At 36.3% G+C, this 19,224-nt stretch overlaps 1 protein-coding gene across 1 annotated transcript in view; it reads left to right on the forward strand.

The window, feature by feature from the left end:
• LOC150094899 (uncharacterized) overlaps window positions 1-19,224 on the forward strand; it is a 269,654-nt gene that overhangs the window by 199,224 nt on the left and 51,206 nt on the right. The window contains exons 16-17 of the mRNA XM_090411271.1: window positions 333-542; window positions 10,625-10,663. Coding sequence (XP_090267397.1) covers window positions 333-542; window positions 10,625-10,663 — 249 coding nt within the window. The remainder of the gene's footprint in view (window positions 1-332; window positions 543-10,624; window positions 10,664-19,224) is intronic.

Here is a 19,224-nt window from a genome sequence, read left to right on the forward strand (position 1 = left end):
CTCTGTCCGTACTTCCTAACTCTACCGCTAGCTGGTGCATGCCTTTCATCACCCCGTTATCTATACATCAAAAGGGGTGATGAAAATGTTGGGGATGTGCGTTATACATTAGGTGCACATTATCTATCGAAAAATATGGTATATCTATTCAATATATATAAAAAGATAAGCCGAAATTTGAAATGTTTTATGTCACGTTTTTTGTCACATGAGAAAAATATCCCCTACATATATATGTTTAGGTGCTGTAGGTGCCAGGGGGAGCCCCCATAGTGTGTGTGTGTGTATATATATATATATATATATATTGTGTTTTTTTTTCTCTCCTCCAGCAACAGATGGAATCTCTGCAAGTGAGTCACAAGAAGACAGTAGACGAGTTACAAAATCAACTTGATGCATCCCATAGAGAAATTGCTTATCTTCTGAAAGAACAGACAAAAATTCCTCTTCCACCCCCACTACCACCAACACCACCTACCCTTAATCAGGATGAAAATTTTGCATTTGATATATTTTCACAGGAAAGACAGGAGGGTGAAGTAAGTTTGTATATAATTTGTAATAAATGCATACATTAATATTTTATGATCAATTTTTTTAGAACAGTATAAAATAAACTTGAATCCAATTTCTTCATTCTTTTCTACAGAGTTCCCAAGGAGTCATTTCATATATAAAAACTACATTTTTTTCTCTAACCTAACAAGAAATCACAAGAAGAGTCTGTAATATAGTTATCATATTTTTGTATTTACAGAAATATAAGAACTGCTGTTACTCATATATCATATTATTCTAATTCACATTCTAAAGCAGCCTTTCCCAAACTTTTCCTACAAATGAACACTTCACAAATCCTGAAATTTTCAAGGAACACCTTGGTTATTTTGTAATGTATTAATTAATAATTAATTAAACATAAACATCATTAAATTAATTTGTGCTGATTTTCATTGACATATCCCATTCTGATCACCCAAAATTTATAATATTATAAGTACTTACGAGTGAATGCAGGCTTTTTCTCCTGTGTGCTGGTAGTTTTCTCCTCCTTTTGTACATCCTGGAGATCGCTGTGTAGGCTGATGGTGGATGACTCGCTATCTGTTGCGTCACAAACACCTTCAGTAAGAGATTTCTTAATACCAAAATTAAACAAAGTCCCTTGTCTCTTATTCATATTAAAATTTAAATCTGCAGGCCTATTACTTTTACAAAATCACACCACTACAGTTTCAAAACTTTCACCCTACAATACGAACTTGCGAAGAAAGTATTCAGTATTACTAGATTTGAGAACCGGATACAGACTACTTTGATCTTCAATTTTACTGGAAAAATTTTCTTTATACTTCCTTGATGATTGGTCACTAACATTTGCAACACAGATGTTATTTCTTTCAGTTTTGAGAACAGAGGATACGCCCCCCATTGTTGTAATCGGCTTGCAGGCAATTTTTATGATCGGGCATAAACAGCAGTATTCTCTTTCCCAATTGTTGAAAGATTTCGATGATTCATGAATATTTCCATGTTTAATAATATGCTGCTTGGTCATTGACATTTGCTACACAGATGCCATTTCCTTCAGCTTTGAGAGAACAGAGGATTTCCCCCCCCCCCCACCACCATTGTTATAATCAGCTTGCAGGCACTTTTTATGCCCGGTCATAAACAGCGGTATTCCCTTTCCCAAATGGTGAAAGGTTTCTATGTGTGAAAATTAACGATAATTCATGAATACTTCCACCTTTAAAAATACACGGCTTGGTCACTAACATTTGTTACACAGGTGTTCTGGATCTGAGCTTTTCGACATATTCACGAATATTATTCTCCTCAGAATATTTCCACTATAAAATATTTATTCATGAAAAATGCTTAGAAAACTAAAATGAGAGATTCCAGGATCACTGGTGTTCTGTGGAACACAGTTTGGGAAACCCTGTTCTAAAGTATAGATTAATTTCTATTTATCTTACCTTCAGTACATTGGCTAACTGAATACAAAACACATCAGGATATTTAGGATATCACTGTAAATGGAGAATTCATGTAAGATATATAAATATCTATATATTTTAGTAATAGTAGACTAATATAAATAACTACTGTTATTTTACTTAAAATAATTTCTTATAATATAATCTGCAACCTCCCTCTAGTTCTATCAATAATGTTGTTTTCTCTTACACTGAAGGACCGAATATTAATTAACTGATCTCATGTGGAAATAGCAGAACCCATCCCAGAAACTCAGATATTCCATCCTACAAAACAGACAAACCACTCCGAAGAATATACATAATTTACAGACATAATATACTGGCCTCATGGCTTTGATCTGCTTTGGTCATAATTCCAAACAGCAACAACACTTGATGTTTATTTATTCCCCCACCCCTTGCAACTTATTCTAACTTCAGTCAGACTAGCTGTTCAGCTGAGAAGCAGATCTCTGAATATCAAGACTATTCAACTTTTTAAAACTGCATTTGCCCAGCATGGGTTGATAAATTCTTTAGGATTGCATACTGATATTTTCCAAATAAAATATGCAGTTATTGGGTCAGTCCTTGCAGAATATCCCTGCACATGTTGGTAACATGAATATCTTCCATATGCATGTACATAGTGATTTGTTTATATAATTATATATTAAATTTAATGCATAAAAATAAAGAAACTTTTCATATATTTTCATTTTTTGAAGGGAAAAAACACAAAAACGGTGACATGTTCTGTGAGAATTGAGTCCTTTGGTTTTTGTGACATTACTCAGTAAAAATAAAATGTTTAAAATATGTTTTACCTTATACATTCAGGGTTCTTGATTCATTGAGGTGCAACTAATTGTAGTCTACACCAGCTGCTTTAAAACATAAGGAATAACCTTGATACAACATGTACTTATGTAATATGGGAACACAAATGCATACACATTGTATTATTATTATTGCATGCACAACATACTGATATGTTCTGTGTTCAAATTTCTGTAGCAGTTGCAATGATTCATGTCAGAATTTCTGGAAACTGGAATGCAAATAAATAATTTAGTAACTAAATTCAATTATTATGATTATTATTTTGATAACCTCCATGGAGTCAGCAGCCTCATTGTGGGAAGCCCACTCAACCAGCAACATGTCTATCATAATGAGCTTTGTTCTTTATACTCTCTGCATTCACATTGCACTCCAGCAATGCATTCCACTCACCAACAGCTCTCCACATAAAAAATCTGTTCGTTTCACCCTTCTTCATCACTTCTTTATACAACCTCCAGGGATGGCCATGTTAATATCTACTTTTTTTTTATAATTCCTTCTGTATTAATCTGATAGAATCCCTTAACTAACCTGAGGTCTCTATTGTATCTCCTCTTTTCCTCATATCCACTAACCTCTGTAATCTACATTCCATCAAATGATCTTTATAATCAGCACTCCTGATATCATTTTGGTCCTTTGTCTCTGAACCCTCTCTAGTGTTTCCACATCACAATAAAAACTAGGTGACCAAATTTGAGCACAATACTCCATGTTTCTGACCAATGCCTTACATAGAGGCACCACCACCTCCTTATCTCTACATGTCAATGTACTTTGTATCATAGCAGCAATATGATGTATAGTCTTTGCAGCACTTGTGATGTATCCTTGGAACTTCAGTCCACTGTCTACCATCACTCTGAGATCCTAAACCTCATCCACTTACTGAAATACAACTCTACCAATACAGTATATAGTCTTATAACTCTGTATTCCAAAGCGACATCATATAACACCTTGCATTAATTAATATTAAAACTGCAACCCCACTCATATGTCCAAGCTAAAAGTCTGTTCAGATCTTCCTGTAGAGAATTAACATCAGCACTACTGATAATTCAACCTAACTTTGCATCATCGGTAGATATTTAAAGATCCCCAGTCAGTCCACATGAAATATCATTAACAATTAAGTTAAACAGTAAAGGTCCAAGACCAGAACCCTGAGGCACACTACTAATCACCTTCCTTTTCTGAGACTGCTTCATCATACACAACTCGCTGGTATCTTTCAGAAAGCCAATTTTCCATCCTTCTAACCAATCTGCTATTTAATTCCATTTTCTGCAGCTTATACACCAATCCGTCATGTGGTAATCTATCAGATGCCTTTGCAATATCCAAGAAAATCACTGTATGTGAATCTCCCTTATCAAACATGTTCGTCACCTTAACATAAAACATAAACAGATAAAGCAAGGTTTGCTCTTCACATACCCATTCTGGTCATTATACAGAATATTATGTCCATTAATCCAATACCATATTCTATTTCTAACCAATTATTTCAACATTTTGAATACAACTGGAGATATATAGACTAGTTTATAATTGGAAACTATGATGTACTGTTATTTTCAGTATGAAATATCTGTACTTTCATTTCATTAAAGTTAATTACTGTGTTTATCGTGTAATTTGTTGTTCCAATTCTATGTTGTTTTAGGAGAGATCCCAGTTTATCTGTCATATTTTTGATGTAGAGTAAAGATAGAGAAGTCTGGTTGGAGAATGGGGGGGGATTTTTGTGGAGAGGTATTATTTTGCCTTCTTTCCACTTTCCTTGGATGCTTTAGTTACAAAGCAAGCAGATGGGTTCCATTTCATCATCTCATCACATGTTCAGTCTATGGTAGGCCCACACAGGCAGATATCTGTATGCCATTTTACATCACTGTTCCTACCCAGAAATTTGGAATTTTTATCCTAAGGACCAACATTGCACCTGGAAAAGCTCTTTTAATGGCACTATTATTCTTCACAAGTTCTACAATTATTATCAAGTACAAGTTCTACAAAACAAAATGGACACAACAGAAGTAACCTCACAAACTCCTTTAAAAAAAAAAAAATCCCCCCCCCCATTCTCCAACCAGACTATCTTTACTCTACATCAAAAATATGACAGATAAACTGGGATCTCTCCTAAAACAACATAGAATTGGAACAACAAATTACACGATAAACACAGTAATTAACTTTAATGAAATGAAAGTACAGATATTTCATACTGAAAATAACAGTACATCATCAGTGCATAGAAACAACAATCAAATGAAAGAAATGGGAATACAAGGTACATATAACAATCAGTTTACCAATTAAAAATGGTTACTGTGTGCTAGAAATTAATATATTAATAAACAATATTAAAAATTATTGTTGATGGTTACATAAAATGAGAATCTTCCAAACTTTTGGGAGAGAGAGACAATCATTCTGGTTCATATTTTGCTGATGTAAAAAGGCTTCACAACTTTCTTTGAAAAGGCATTCATATTTAAAACTGCATCTGTGGAGAAGACAAGCTTCATCCCACTGGATACTATATTTAGCGGCAATACTGTTGTGCCAGACCAGACTTTTGAGGTTTCATGTATTCAATATAATATTGATGTTCATTAATTGTTTTTTCCACAGAACGGCCTGTCTGCCCAAAGTATGCCCACAGTGCAATCTCCGATTACATTCACGAGGTATCTGGTAAATATCAGCTAATGATAGAGGCAACAGTTTGTCTTTTGTAGATGGCAACAGATGAGAAATTTTGTTGATAGAAAAATATGTGTGAATAAGGTGATACTTCTTCAAAATTCTACCAATAGGTAGAATTTTGAAGAAGTATCAAAATTTTGAAGAATTCTTCAAAATTCAAATTTCAATTTTGAATTATTCAAAATTCAAAATTATATTTCAGAGATACCAGAAATATAAGGAATTGGAACCTTGCAGTCTGTTGAAGAATCCTGAGTGTTGGAACACAGGAGTCAATTATCTGTTGGATTTGATGAGGGTTGTAACCATTAAATTCCATTAAAGTTTTAATATTGAGACGTGCTTGTTATAAGCTTGATGGAGAGAAGCATATATTATGTGCCCTATTAATTAAAGACTTGATAACACCAATTTTTTGAGAAGTGGGCCTTGGCCACATTACTGAACCATGGGATTGGAGACTTGCTAAATTACTGTTCATTCTCGCAGATGGGCCCACTAGCTGATTGATCCTGGCTAGGCCATCCAGGACTACCTATCTAACTGAATCAGGGTTGAAGGTGCAACTACCAGGATCACCTTACTGGATGCCCACAGTACAATCTCTGGACATCCAGTAAGGGGGCAGGGATCAACACCCTGACACCATGTTTGCATGGAAAACTTGGTGGCAGGATGTTGGATCCCAGTGATGGTTGTCTGGAAAACAGGCTTAAGAAACTACAAGGAAAGAATGTCAGTATTGCATGGGAAGTTGGCAGGGATTGTTTGAGATAAGTGCTGTCAGACTACATACCCAGGAGGATAAGCTAAGCGGAGGTTAAGTGGATGAGTAGCAAAAGAGAGAGAAAAAAATATATTGTGAAGGAAATATAAACAGAAAGTTGATCAGCATACTCATGAGCAGAAAGAAAATGCAGGCAAGAAAGGTAACTAGTATAGTAAGAAAGGCTGATTAGATTATGAGAAAAAATTAGTTGAGCAGACCAAAGTAAATGCTTTTTTTTTTTTTTTTTTTTTTTTTTAACTCTGTAGTGAGTAAAAGGAAGAATGGTTATAGAAGGATAAATTTAATCATTGCCAATGGTAAGAAAGTGATAGAAGCAGAAGAAAGTTGAATCGCTAAGTGTTCACTTTACAAAGCTGCATCATCCAGATAGAGACTTTACAGTTAACTTAAATGAGAGAGACTGATGTGAGAACTGTGGTAGATGAACTGAAGGTTCTCAATATATTGAGTATACAGTATAACTACAGCAGTCAGACTGGATGGCATGTCAGCCTGAGTGCAGGAGAACTGACTGTGTGCCTCTGATGAAGTTGTTTAATCTAAGTTTTAGCTCTTGCAAAGTTCAAAGGGAGGAAAGAGGGTAAGATAGTTCCAATGGGTAGATAGGAATATGATAATCTGTGCTAAGCAGCACAGCTTTGTAAAATGTAGGTCCTGCCTTAGTTATTTATTCACTTTTATAATAAAGTGACAGTGAAATGTGATGAAGCAATGTTCAGCAGTATACTATGATATTGCTGGACTTTTGGACTTTGCAAAGGCGTTTGACAGATTACTGCATTCAAAAATGTTACTTAAGCTAGAACAAATGGAAATAAATAAGAAATGGGCATAGATGATGTGTGTTGGGGGGGGGGTTTGACAAACAGACACTACTGAATATTATATGGAGCAGTGGAATCTAGGAAAATGAAGGTGACAAGTGGGGTGGCTATGCTCTGTACTAGAGCCACTACTCATTAATTTGTACATTAATGATGTAGGAAAGGATTTATGGGAATATATTCATTTGTTTGTTGATGATGCTAAACAAAAAAAGATGTACCAAGTTTTTTTGTTACAAAGTAAATTATACTTGACAAAACATATTCTTGTTTTTATCCTTTACCTAAGTGGGAGCAAACAAAAGTTTTCCAGAAGCTACTTGTATATAGAGGCAGACTACTTCACATCAAATTGCTCTACTATTCCTTGTATGTATACCAAAGTATGGTCATCTGTATTTGTACAACATACAAATAGCCTAGTCATGAAATCACTTCTCCTGCAAACTTTTGATTGCTTTCACTTGCAAAAGGATAAAAACAAGAATACAGAAGTGCAGCTAACTAAGCATATTTAAGCATATAAATAGAATGAAACTGCCCTTAAAATACCAACAGTAGGCTACATATTAATGTTTTTTTTTTTTTTTTGCCATTGAAATGATCGTTAATTAAAATTTTAGTTATATTAATAAAGAGAGCAAATTTGAACATACCTGGATATTTTGATTGGAGGGATGATTTCAATATATAGTCCAATCTCAAGCTGATTTTGGCTCAATTTTAAATTCAATACTATGTATAGAAATCATCCGTACCATAATGTTCTCTTTATAATACATTAAAATTTCAATTAATGGTAGGCCATCCATACTTCTCTAACTTAGGCTACACGAAATATTTTCAGAATTTCTTTAATAAGTTCTTGTTCACTTTGTAACTGAAAAAAAAAAAAATTGCTATGACCGTCTCTCATCCACAGTGTTTTGATAATATGGTGATACTCTATTTTCCTACTTGTATAGGGAAATATGGCTTCTGCCATTGATTTGGCTCTCTGTACCTCACAGTCTGTTGCTCACTGATGAGACGTCAATAAAGGTCAAAACCACACTGAGTAGTGATCTTTTCATAATGTATAATAATATATACATCTGTGTACCAGTACGTAGTTGAGATTATGTCCATGTAAACTTCTCTTTGCTTGTGCTTGAGGATAAAACCAAGAATATAAATTTAATCAAGTATAATTTGTTATATTATACAATCTAAGTGATGTTGTCTGAAGTTCCAGAAAATACACTGAATGGATTAAAATTTGTAGAAATTAGCTACTAAATGCATGTCTTATAATATGCGTAATATATTTAATTATGACCTTATCGTTAGTTTTTTTTAACCTGAAAATATTATTTGAATAAAAATGGTAATTGATTATTCTGTGTCCCTAATTAAAAAACTAAAAATCCAAAATTTGTGAAACAAGTTAGTTGGTGACAGATGGTCAAAAGGAATATGATATATTGTTTTCTCCTTTTTTCAGAATTTACATACACCCCTGTCCAAAAAGAAACCGAACTTTTAGAAAATAGAAGAAACTAGTGGCACCACCTGTTGTCAAAAGCGGTAACCTTCATTAGTGTTGTGTTAACTGTTTATGACATTTGTTTCATTAGAAGCCGAGTTATAGTGACAGTGTGTTTTGACAAACGGTTGGAAAACGAGTTTCAAACAGAGAGCTGCGATTGACTTTTGTGTTAAATTTGGTAAAAGTTTTACCAAAACACATCAAATGCTTCAAAAAGCATACGGTGATGAATGCTTATCCAGTACTCAAGTTTATGAGTGGTTTAAGCGATTTCAAAGTGGTCATGAGATACTCGAGGGCGACAAAAAGCTGGGCCGTCCAAAAACTGGACTTAGCAAAGTTAACATCCAAAAAGTGCGCGATTTCATCAAAGAAAACCCGAAATCGTCCGTGAGATTGATTGAAGATGAATTGGGGATTCCAAAATCAACTGTGCACAACATTTTGACCGAGAGCTTGGGCCTTCGTAAATTGAATTCACAATTTGTTCCCCACAAGTTGACCAACGAAAGGCATATGACGCGCCAAGAGGCACCTTGTCATATGCCTTTTCCAGATCGACAAAACTTAAATACAGATCTTTGTTATATTCCCATGATTTCTCAAGTGTTTGTCATAAAGTGAAAATCTGATCTTGACAGCCTCTATTTGGCCTGAATCCAGCTTGTTCTTCACCAAGCTTTTCTTTCACAATTCTTCTAAACCATTTCCCAAGTATACTTGCATAAATCTTACCAGGAACATTCAACAGGGATATGCCTCTGTAATTCTCACATTCAGTTTTATTTCCCTTTTTATATATGGGTACTATGACAGTTATACTCCAATCATTGGGAATTCGTCCCTCTGTCCAGGCCTTCTGAACTATGCAGTGCAGCCACTCTAAGACTTTTATACCACCATACTTCAGCATTTCTGGTTGTATCGAATTGAACACTGCAAGGACCTCATTAAAACCACTGATAAGGACTCAAACTTCCTTGAAACAATCGTTACTGATGACAAAACGTGGTGTTTTGAGTATGAGCCTGAAACAAAGCAGCAGTGCTGAGTGGAGACCACCAGAAGAGGGGCATCTGAAAAAAAGTCTCTTGGAGAAGTCAAAAGTAAAGACAATGCTGATTTGTTTCTATGATTCCAAGGGCATTATCCACGAAGAATTCATTCTGCCTGGCCAAACAGTGGTGAGTTTTGTCTCGAAGTTTTGAAGTGAGTGATAGCAAGAATTCGTCACGTGTGGCATGAATATCGTGATGCAGGCAGCTGGTTACTTTTGCACGATAATGCACCATCTCATCGTTCAAACATTGTGAGACAGTTTTTTTTTAACAAAAACCAAGTTTGTGTGTTGGATCACTCGCCGTATTCACCTGATTTAGCATCCTGTGACTTCTTTCTCTTCCTCCAACTTCATTTGCCGATGAAAGGAAAGCTATATGACACCATTGAAAGCATTCAAGTGGCGGTAACCCCAACCCTCAACAGTATCCCAAAAACCAATATAAAAAAACTCATTTAATGAATTAATTGACTGTGCCAAACACTGTATTGAAGCTGAGGGAGAGTATATTGATTGAAATAAATGATTTGAGTAATTATAATTGGCCTGTGTTTTATTTTCTATCAAAAGTTCGGTTTCTTTTTGGACAGAGGGTGTACAATAAGTAAACTTGGAGAATTACATCATAATAATTAAAAAAATAATGATATTATATGTCGAATGAATTGATATTGATAAAACAACAAGATTAGAGATGGGGTGAAGCTTTCCTGTAAAATGATCTAGATCACCATTTTAATTCCACACAATTTTCGAGAGAATTTAATGCACAGTAGACTGCAAACAATTTACTTTTGGTTTTATTAAATTTTGTCAACTGAATATTTTTTGATCAGAATAACTACATTTTTGCATCTTTTATTTGTATAGGGATCAGAATTTACTGAAGGAATGGCAACTCCTATAAAGGTAAACTATAACAAAGTTCATATAGAACATTAGGATTTGATTTGATTTTTTAACATCTTCCTTCTAAATGTTGTTGAAAAACTGTTTTTCAGTTTCATTATATAGGTTCTAAATTTCAGTGTGTTTTATATTGTTTTGTGGCATGCTTTTTTTTTTTTTTTTAATTTCAGTTGGTAATATGATAGTTTTCATTTAAAAAATATTTTTTGATAGACAGTTAAAATAGTGACAACTGTTGTTAATTAGGCATAAATGCATATAAATATTATTTCTTGGAATCTCCATGGGGTCAAAAACTTATTGAGGGAGACCCATTCTAACCATTAGCTATACACAATAGCTCTCATACCTTTCTTGAACTCATTTAACAATAAAGCATTTACAGTCACCTCTGGCAATCCATCCCACCTATTCATCAGACTCAAAACAAAAAATCTATTATTTAACACCCTTGTTAACCACACTGTTATATAATTTCCAGAGGCAACCTTCTTCTCTCCTTCTTGCCGTGTACTGAAAAAGTCTTTGGTGTCAACCCTATAAGAATCCCTTTAACAATTTAGATGCTTAGATCTGTCATTTAGCTTTTGAAGTCCATATTAATAACCTTCAATCTATTTTCATAGGGAGCATTCCGTACACCTGTCATGATCTTGGTTACTTGCCTCTGGATCCTCTCCAATACTTCTTCATCCCCATGGAATACAGGCAACCAAGGCCATATCATCATCATCATCATCAAATTCCTACCATGTACCCTCAAAGGGTGTGCAGGATATGATAGTACTACATGAAAAATTTACATCATTACTAACTTCATATCTACAATTTTCCTCCAAATCAGTCTGTTATTTGTCAAGACTCCAACATTATCAGATCTTATATTTCTATTGTCTAAGGCACTTTGTACCGTATCAATCCACTTATATGTTGGTCTTCCTCTGGGTCGTTTTCCTGCCAACCTGGCAAAGAACACTTTTTGCTAATCTTTCTTCGCCTATTCTGTTTAAGTGACCATAGCACCTGAGATTAGCTCTGCTAACGCATTCCTGGATGTTGACAATGTCAAGTTCTTTCCTAATATCCTCGTTTTTAACATAATATTGCCATTGATGCCATCTGTTCACGCTACTAATCTTTTTCAGGACTTTCATATCGGTCTCTAGTCAAGTGTTTTACTTCTGACCCAGCTCTCATATCCATAAGTTAAACCTGATTTGAACTGTCTTGTATAGAGCTAATTTAGTGTTCCGACTAATTTCTCTCTTATTCCATATGAATTTATTCAGTTGACTTCCTACCATACCAGCTTTGTTGAATCTGTTGTCTATTTCCATATTTAATTTACCATCCTCACTAAAAATCATGCCTAAAGTAGCTGAAATGTTTTACTTGTTCCACAGGTTCCCTGTTCAATACATAGTTGACATTTTCAACAATTCTACCTATTTTCATTGTCTTTGTCTTTTTAATGCTGACCTTCATACCATATCTATTACAACAGTTATTCAATTTAGTCAGGGAATCTTGCATACTTGTAGCGGATTTATTTAGAAGTATAACATCATCCGCATAAAGCAAAGAGCTGACATTAACATCTCCAATTCTGATATCATGATTAATAACACATGGGATAATGTACATCCTTGTGTGACACCAGATTTAACATTAAACCATCTTCCTGTACTTCCTTCATTTCTAACTGCTGACTTACAACAACCATAATATAACTGTAGCATATTGCATAGCTTCCCTCTTGGCACTTTGTCATATGCCTTTTCCAGATCGACAAAACTTAAATACAGATCTTTGTTATATTCCCGTGCTTTCTCAACTGTTTGTGGTAAAGTGAAGATCTGATCCTGACATCCTCTATTTGGCCTGAATCCAGCTTGTTCTTCACCTAACTTTTCTTCCACAATTCTTCTAAACTGTTTCCCAAGTATACTTGGGAAACAGTTTAGAAGAATTGGGGTGTCGAGGCTAGCTGGTGAACGGTCGTGCTATCGGAGAGCTCCTGAGAGATTTGTGTTTTTTGTTGATTTATTGGTGTTTTGGATTCAATTTAATGGACTTAAGTGTGTTTAATTTTGGTATATTATTAGAGCTTTATTAACGTGGTTAATGTACTAAAGTGTTTTATAACATAATCAATGTCGGAAGTCGGCGCTAGATCAATTCGTAATGAGTAGTGTTCTTGCAAGCTCCAGATAAGATAAGTATCATTTTCAGTTATCGATACAAATTACTTAATATTGTGTAGTTTTGTTTTGTTTGCCTTGCGTATTTTAGTGCATCTATTTTTGGTGTGTTATAACGTTTAATTTGACAAAACACGTTACAGATAAATATGGCACCTGTGCGTAGGAAAATGGCGGCCAGTAATGAAGGTTCGCCATCGTTATCAAAGAACGGTAGCATAAAAGAAATGAGTCAGTGTACTAGCTGTGAAATGTACGCTTTGCGGAGTGCGGTCGGAGTGTGGTTAGATGATGATAAAGGATTGAATGTGTGTAGAAAATGTACGGAGAATGCGGAATTGAAGTGTATTTCGGATCGTGAGTGTGATATTTTTGTCAATCTTCAAAATGAAGGAAATAGGGATATGACAAGAAACGGCAAGGTTGTACATGAAAATTGTGAGAGTGTGAATGATAGTATAAATGGTTTCTCAGAAAACAAAAAAGATGAGATAGATGCATTGAGTGAGATCGCGTTGTTGAATAGTGCGATAGAAAGAGCAAAACAGCAGCTAGAGTGCATGAACAAAAGTAGACTGAATGAACCAACCAATAATAAAAGGTATGACAGGAAAAATAGACGTATGAATGTGAACATGAACAAAATGAAGGATAGAGTGCTGTATGGAGACTCGTTAGTACGAGGTGTGTTAGTAGAGGATTTGACAAAATCGTACCAACCTGGTGCGACCATAAAGGACGTAACTGCGTCTATTAGAGAGCAAAAGGAAAGGGTGAAAGAAATTATTGTTGTGGCAGGTACGAATGATTTGAAAGGAGATAAAATGGAAATGATAGAAGACCTGAATGAATTGTTTGAGGTAGCAAAAGAAAAGAGTGAGAGAGTTAGAATGATTAGTCTTTTGCCACGGTATGACAGTGAAATGTTTAAAAGGAGGGCTATAATTGCAAATGACTTTATGCGTGGGTTATGTATGACGAGTGGTGTGGAATTTGTGGATGTGTGGAGTGAGTTTGATGGGCGAAAGGATCTATATAAGATGGATGGCTTGCATTTGAATGGTTATGGTGTAAGAAGACTTGAGAAAGTGTTGCTGAATGTAGTGGATGTTCAAATTCAGGGAAACTAGATTTGTTAGGGGGGGAGGGTAGAGATACAGTCCTTATGGAGGCAGTTGAATATAAGAATGAATATAATATGCCAGAGCAAATAAGGACAACAAATCAGAGTGGGATAGTTAATATAAGGCATCAAGGTAGGGTTGGGGCTAATGGGGGTCTTAAATTCATGTACACTAATACTAGGAGTATTAGGAACAAGAAGGAAGAGTTTTTGGCCATGGTTGGCACTTCCAGACCGCAGGTTATAGGTATTAGTGAAACATGGCTGACTGTAGATGATATAACTAGTGGAATTGAATGTGATGGGTATAGTGTGTTCAGGAATGACAGAGAGAATAAAATGGGGGGAGGAGTATTGTTGATGATAGCTGATGAGCTCCAGCCAAGGAGAATAGAAGTTGAATTGCAGGATAGAGAAAAGAGCACATTTGAGGCCATTTGGTGTGAGATTGTGGCTAGCAGAACTAAATATACAATTGGGTGCTGCTATAGACCAGGTGATGGAAAAGATGGTGGTGACAGTATGCACAAGCAAATAGAAGAAATGGGTGGAAGGAGGGTGATTATTATGGGAGATTTCAACTATGATCGCATTGATTGGAGTGAGGAGAGGACAATGTCAATAAATGTACATGGAGGAAGGAACTGGATTTTATGCGGTTATTAAGGGATAACTATCTGCGACAGCATGTAATGGAAAATACTAGGGGTCAGAGAGTGCTTGACCTAGTAATTACATCTGAGGATTTGGCTGTAACAAATATGACCACATTGCCACCAATCGGTGAGAGTGATCATAGGGTCTTAACTTGGGAGGTGGCTAAAGGTGTAGAATTTTCAATTAAGACAGAGTACATGTGGAATTATCGGGCGGGAAAGTATGACAAGCTTAGGAGTTTGATTGGTTCAGTGCCATGGCATGTACAACTGCAAGGACTAGAAGTTGATAGTGCATGGGAGGTAGTTAAGAAGTGCTTGCATGAAGCAATGGCTGACTGTATACCTAGAGTCCGAATAATAAATCAAGTAGGGGTTAAATGGATGAATAACACCATTAAGCTTGAGTTGCAAAAAAAGAAACAACTATGGAGGGAATTTAAGGAGAAGGGTGACCGGCAGGCACATGAACGGTATAAAGCGCAGGCCAGAAGGGTGACGAGTGTGGTAAGAAAAGCAAAAAAGGATTACGAAAGAACATTGGCCATGCAGGCTAAAGAGAATCCTAAACAGTTTTTTAGATATGTAGCAAGTAAAAGGGAAAATGTACATGGCAGATTGATTTTAAAGAATGCCGATGGTAGGGAGGTAACTGAATCAGTTGAGATAGTTGAGTTACTGAGTGAGCACTTTGCAAAAGTATATCATCCAGGTGGTGACATTGCAGAAACGAATAAACCAGTAGATTATACTGGAATTGTGGTTAATGAAGTGGAGGTGAGTAGTCTATTGCATAACCTCAATGTCAATACATCTGTGGGATTGGATGGTATACCAGCTCGTGTTGTACGAGAAGCAGCTAAAGAATTGTCAGTACCCTTGACCATTTTGTTTAATTTGAGTCTCGGGTCTGGGTTAGTCCCGAGCGGGTGGAAAGAGGGGAAAATAGTTCCACTGCATAAAGGTGGTTCCAAGACTGCTGTTGTAAATTACCGACCGATTAGCATATCAGGAATCATTGTCAAGGTCTTAGAGAAAATAGTCAAGAGGAAAATACAAGATTGGATAGAAGAAAATGGGATACTGTATCGGGGACAGCATGGTTTTGTGAAGGGTAGGTCATGCCTCAGTAACTTGCTCACGTATTATAACACAGTGACGGCTGAACTGGATAAGGGTAATGGGTTTACGGTGATTCTACTGGACCTTGCCAAGGCCTTTGACAGGATTCCACATGGAATTCTAATCAGTAAATTGCAGCATATGGGAATGGACACAGGGTTGGTGAGATGGATAGGAGGGTGGTTGATGGAGAGATATCAGAGAGTGGTTTACTCGGGAGTAGAGTCCACAAGACGGCTTGTGACTAGTGGTGTGCCACAAGGATCTGTTCTTGGACCACTGCTGTTTAATTTGTTCATAAATGATATAGGAAATGATCTGAGAGGAACAGTTCATTTGTTTGCGGATGATGCGAAGTTGGGTAGGGCAACAGTGAATGCAGATGACGTCAAAATTTTGCAGGATGATTTGGATAGATTGGAGGTCTGGGCTAAGGAGAATGGATGTCAGTTTAATGTGGCAAAATGTAAGGTTATGCATTTTGGGGTGAAAAGATTGGCTGCAGTTTACTGCATTGGTGGAACCCTGCTCCAGGAAATTGATGAGGCACGAGATTTAGGAGTGTTGGTGGATAAGGAATTGAAATTTAGGGGACACATTGCAAAAGTGACCAAAACAGCTCATCAAATCACTTGGTTGCTGAAGAATACGTTGACAAGCAGAGACAAGCAGGTTATTGTTCCTCTCTATCGAGCCTTGATAAGACCCCATCTAGACCACTGTGCTCAGATTTGGTCACCTAGGTTTCTTCTTGATGGGGAGGAGGTGGAGAGGATCCAGAGGTGAGTGACCAAGATGATAGCAGGTCTGTGGAATGAACCGTATGAGAACAGGTTGAGGATTTGTGGGTTGCAAAAATTTTTTGATAGGCGGAGGAGGGGAGATATGATTGAGACATTCAAATTACTGAAGGGTTTCTATAAAATTAATTCAGAAGATATTTTTGAGAACAGGGCTGGTTGTGGGAGGACTAGGGGACTTCCATGGAAACTGGGAAAAAGAGTGGTTAGTAAAGGTGTTAGAGCTGGGTTCTTTACTTTTAGAGTAGTGAATGAGTGGAATGCGCTCCCTGAGTCTGTAGTGGATGCTGTGACAGTGAATGAGTTTAAGGCGAGGTATGATAGATACTGTATGAATGTCAGATTGTTGTGATGAATATGATTGGGGCCTCCCTCGATGAGTCTAATGACTCCCTGGAGTTGCCCGTAATAATAATAATAATACTTGCATAAATCTTACCAGGAACATTCAGCAGGGATATACCTCTGTAATTCTCACATTCAGTTTTATTTCCCTTTTTATATATGGGTACTATGACATTTCTACTCCAATCATTGGGAATTCGTCCCTCTTTCCAGGCCTTCTGAACTATGCAATGCAGCCATTGTAAGACTTTTATACAACCATACTTAAGCATTTCTGGTCAAATATGATCTACTCCTGCTGCCTTTCCACATTTCAAGCCTTTGATGGCTTTTTCTACTTTAAGTATGGATATATATTCCTGACTGTATGCTTGGTCAGTGTTTTTTACCACTGTGCTGTCGCTGCTTGTTTCGTTTAGCAATTTTTCGAAGTAATTACTCCATACTTCAAGGATATCTTTTTCTCCCATTTTCATTTCACCTTTATCATTCTCTAACTGCTTTTATAGCACTCTTTCCTCCATTTCTAAGCTTTTTCAACATCCTCCAGAATATTTTGCCACCGTCTTAATATTTATTTTCTATGTTCTTGCCAAAGTTCTACCATGACTTTTGTTTAGCTAATTTTACAGTGTTTAGCTTTCTTATATTTGTCTCTGTATTCTCTGAGAGCACAAGATGACTTATTTGCCAGGAACGTTTGATATGCTTTCTTCTTTTCCTTCACTGCTTCTTTAACTTCCTGTGTCCACCAGGGAATTCTGATTTTTCTTTCCTTGCAGACAACCTCACCACATGCCTGTCAGGCTGAATCAATTCTTTTTTTCTTGAGGGCTTGCCACTGAATCTCGAAGGTTTGGTTCCTGTTCTCAAACTATTTCATTTTTTTCTTGAATAATATTTGCGTATTTTAGTCTGCAGTTCACATCTGAGAGCTGCTCAACTTTTATTCGCTTTAAAACTTTCTTATATGTTCTTATTTTCAATATGAAAATCAATTTTATCCTGCTCAAGACTAAATAGTGATGACTTCCCATTTCAAATCCTCTGTACACTCAGGTGTCCTGCACCAGGGAGAAAACATCACTATCAACAATAACAAAGTCAATGAGACTTTTCTTACTCTTTGCCTCTTCTCTCCATGTGAATTTGTGCACATTTTTATGTTGGAACATGGTGTTAGTAATAATCAATCCATGTCCCGAGCAGAAATCCAACAGGTATTTGCCATTATTATTAGTTTGGCTCTTTTCTCCAAATTTTCTCAAAATATTTTTGTATATCTGCCATTCATTTCCTACTCTGCTATTTAGATCCCCAACAAGGACCAACTTTTCCTTTTTCATTTTGTCAATTTCTTCCTCTAAAGCCTCAAAAAATTCCACCACTTCTACCTTAGTAGAACCTTCTGTGGGACCATAGGCACAAATAAGTCTCATTGTCCAGTTCCCAATTTTGATATTTGCCCACATCGCTCTATTTGAGTATGCCTGCCATTCAAGAAGATTAGCCTTGTATTTAGTGTTGAATGCTATGGCTACTCCTTGTTTTCCTTGATTGTCATTGCCTGAATATAACATTTTGTATTTATTGCTCAGAAAGATCATACCAGTTTTTGTCTTTTTTGTTTCAGTCACCCATTATTAGATCTTGTACTTATCTAATTCCTCAGCTAGCTCCATTTCTTTGCTATTCAGGCTTCTTATGTGATAATACCTATCTTTAACTCTGGTGATGTTGAGTTGGGGGTGTGTTTTCAGATTTCTTCCAGTAGCTAACTTTTTGCTGTTTGCCCTGGTTCACTGGCGAAAACAAGGGGGGCCTTGTTTAACCGGGCGACTCCCCAGCTGGCACGAAATTTTGTCATGTTGTACCATGATTTTCTATATTAGTTTAAGCCAATAAGAATACAATTTGGTCGGCTAAATCCCAAATTGCCAACCCATCTTTGTTCATTCAGTATTCAGGTAGATAACCAACAGGGTGCACCACGAGAAGGTGAGGATTGGACATTAGGTCAGAAGCCCTGGTCAGTTCTCCGCATTCCTTTAAAGGCTATATGGAGGTCTCCTCTCATTTATATAGCTTTGACCCTTAAGCAGCCCCACCCCAAGACCATATAAAGAGGAATAATAATAACCTTCTTATCCCTACTTGTCAGTATATTCTTTAACAGCTGCATTTTGTGTTTTGCCACCTTTGCAATATTTTCTTTAAACTTCAACTTCCTGTCCACAGTAATTCCTAAATCCCTTACCTCATCAATCTTTGTGTTTCAGCCATCAATACAGTAAACAGCTTGTGATATTTTCAT

Source organism: Typopeltis vanoorti, chromosome 21, assembly GCF_054136105.1.
Source record: "Typopeltis vanoorti isolate ZY-2024b chromosome 21, IOZ_Tvanoo_1.0, whole genome shotgun sequence".
NCBI lineage: Eukaryota > Metazoa > Arthropoda > Arachnida > Uropygi > Thelyphonidae > Typopeltis > Typopeltis vanoorti.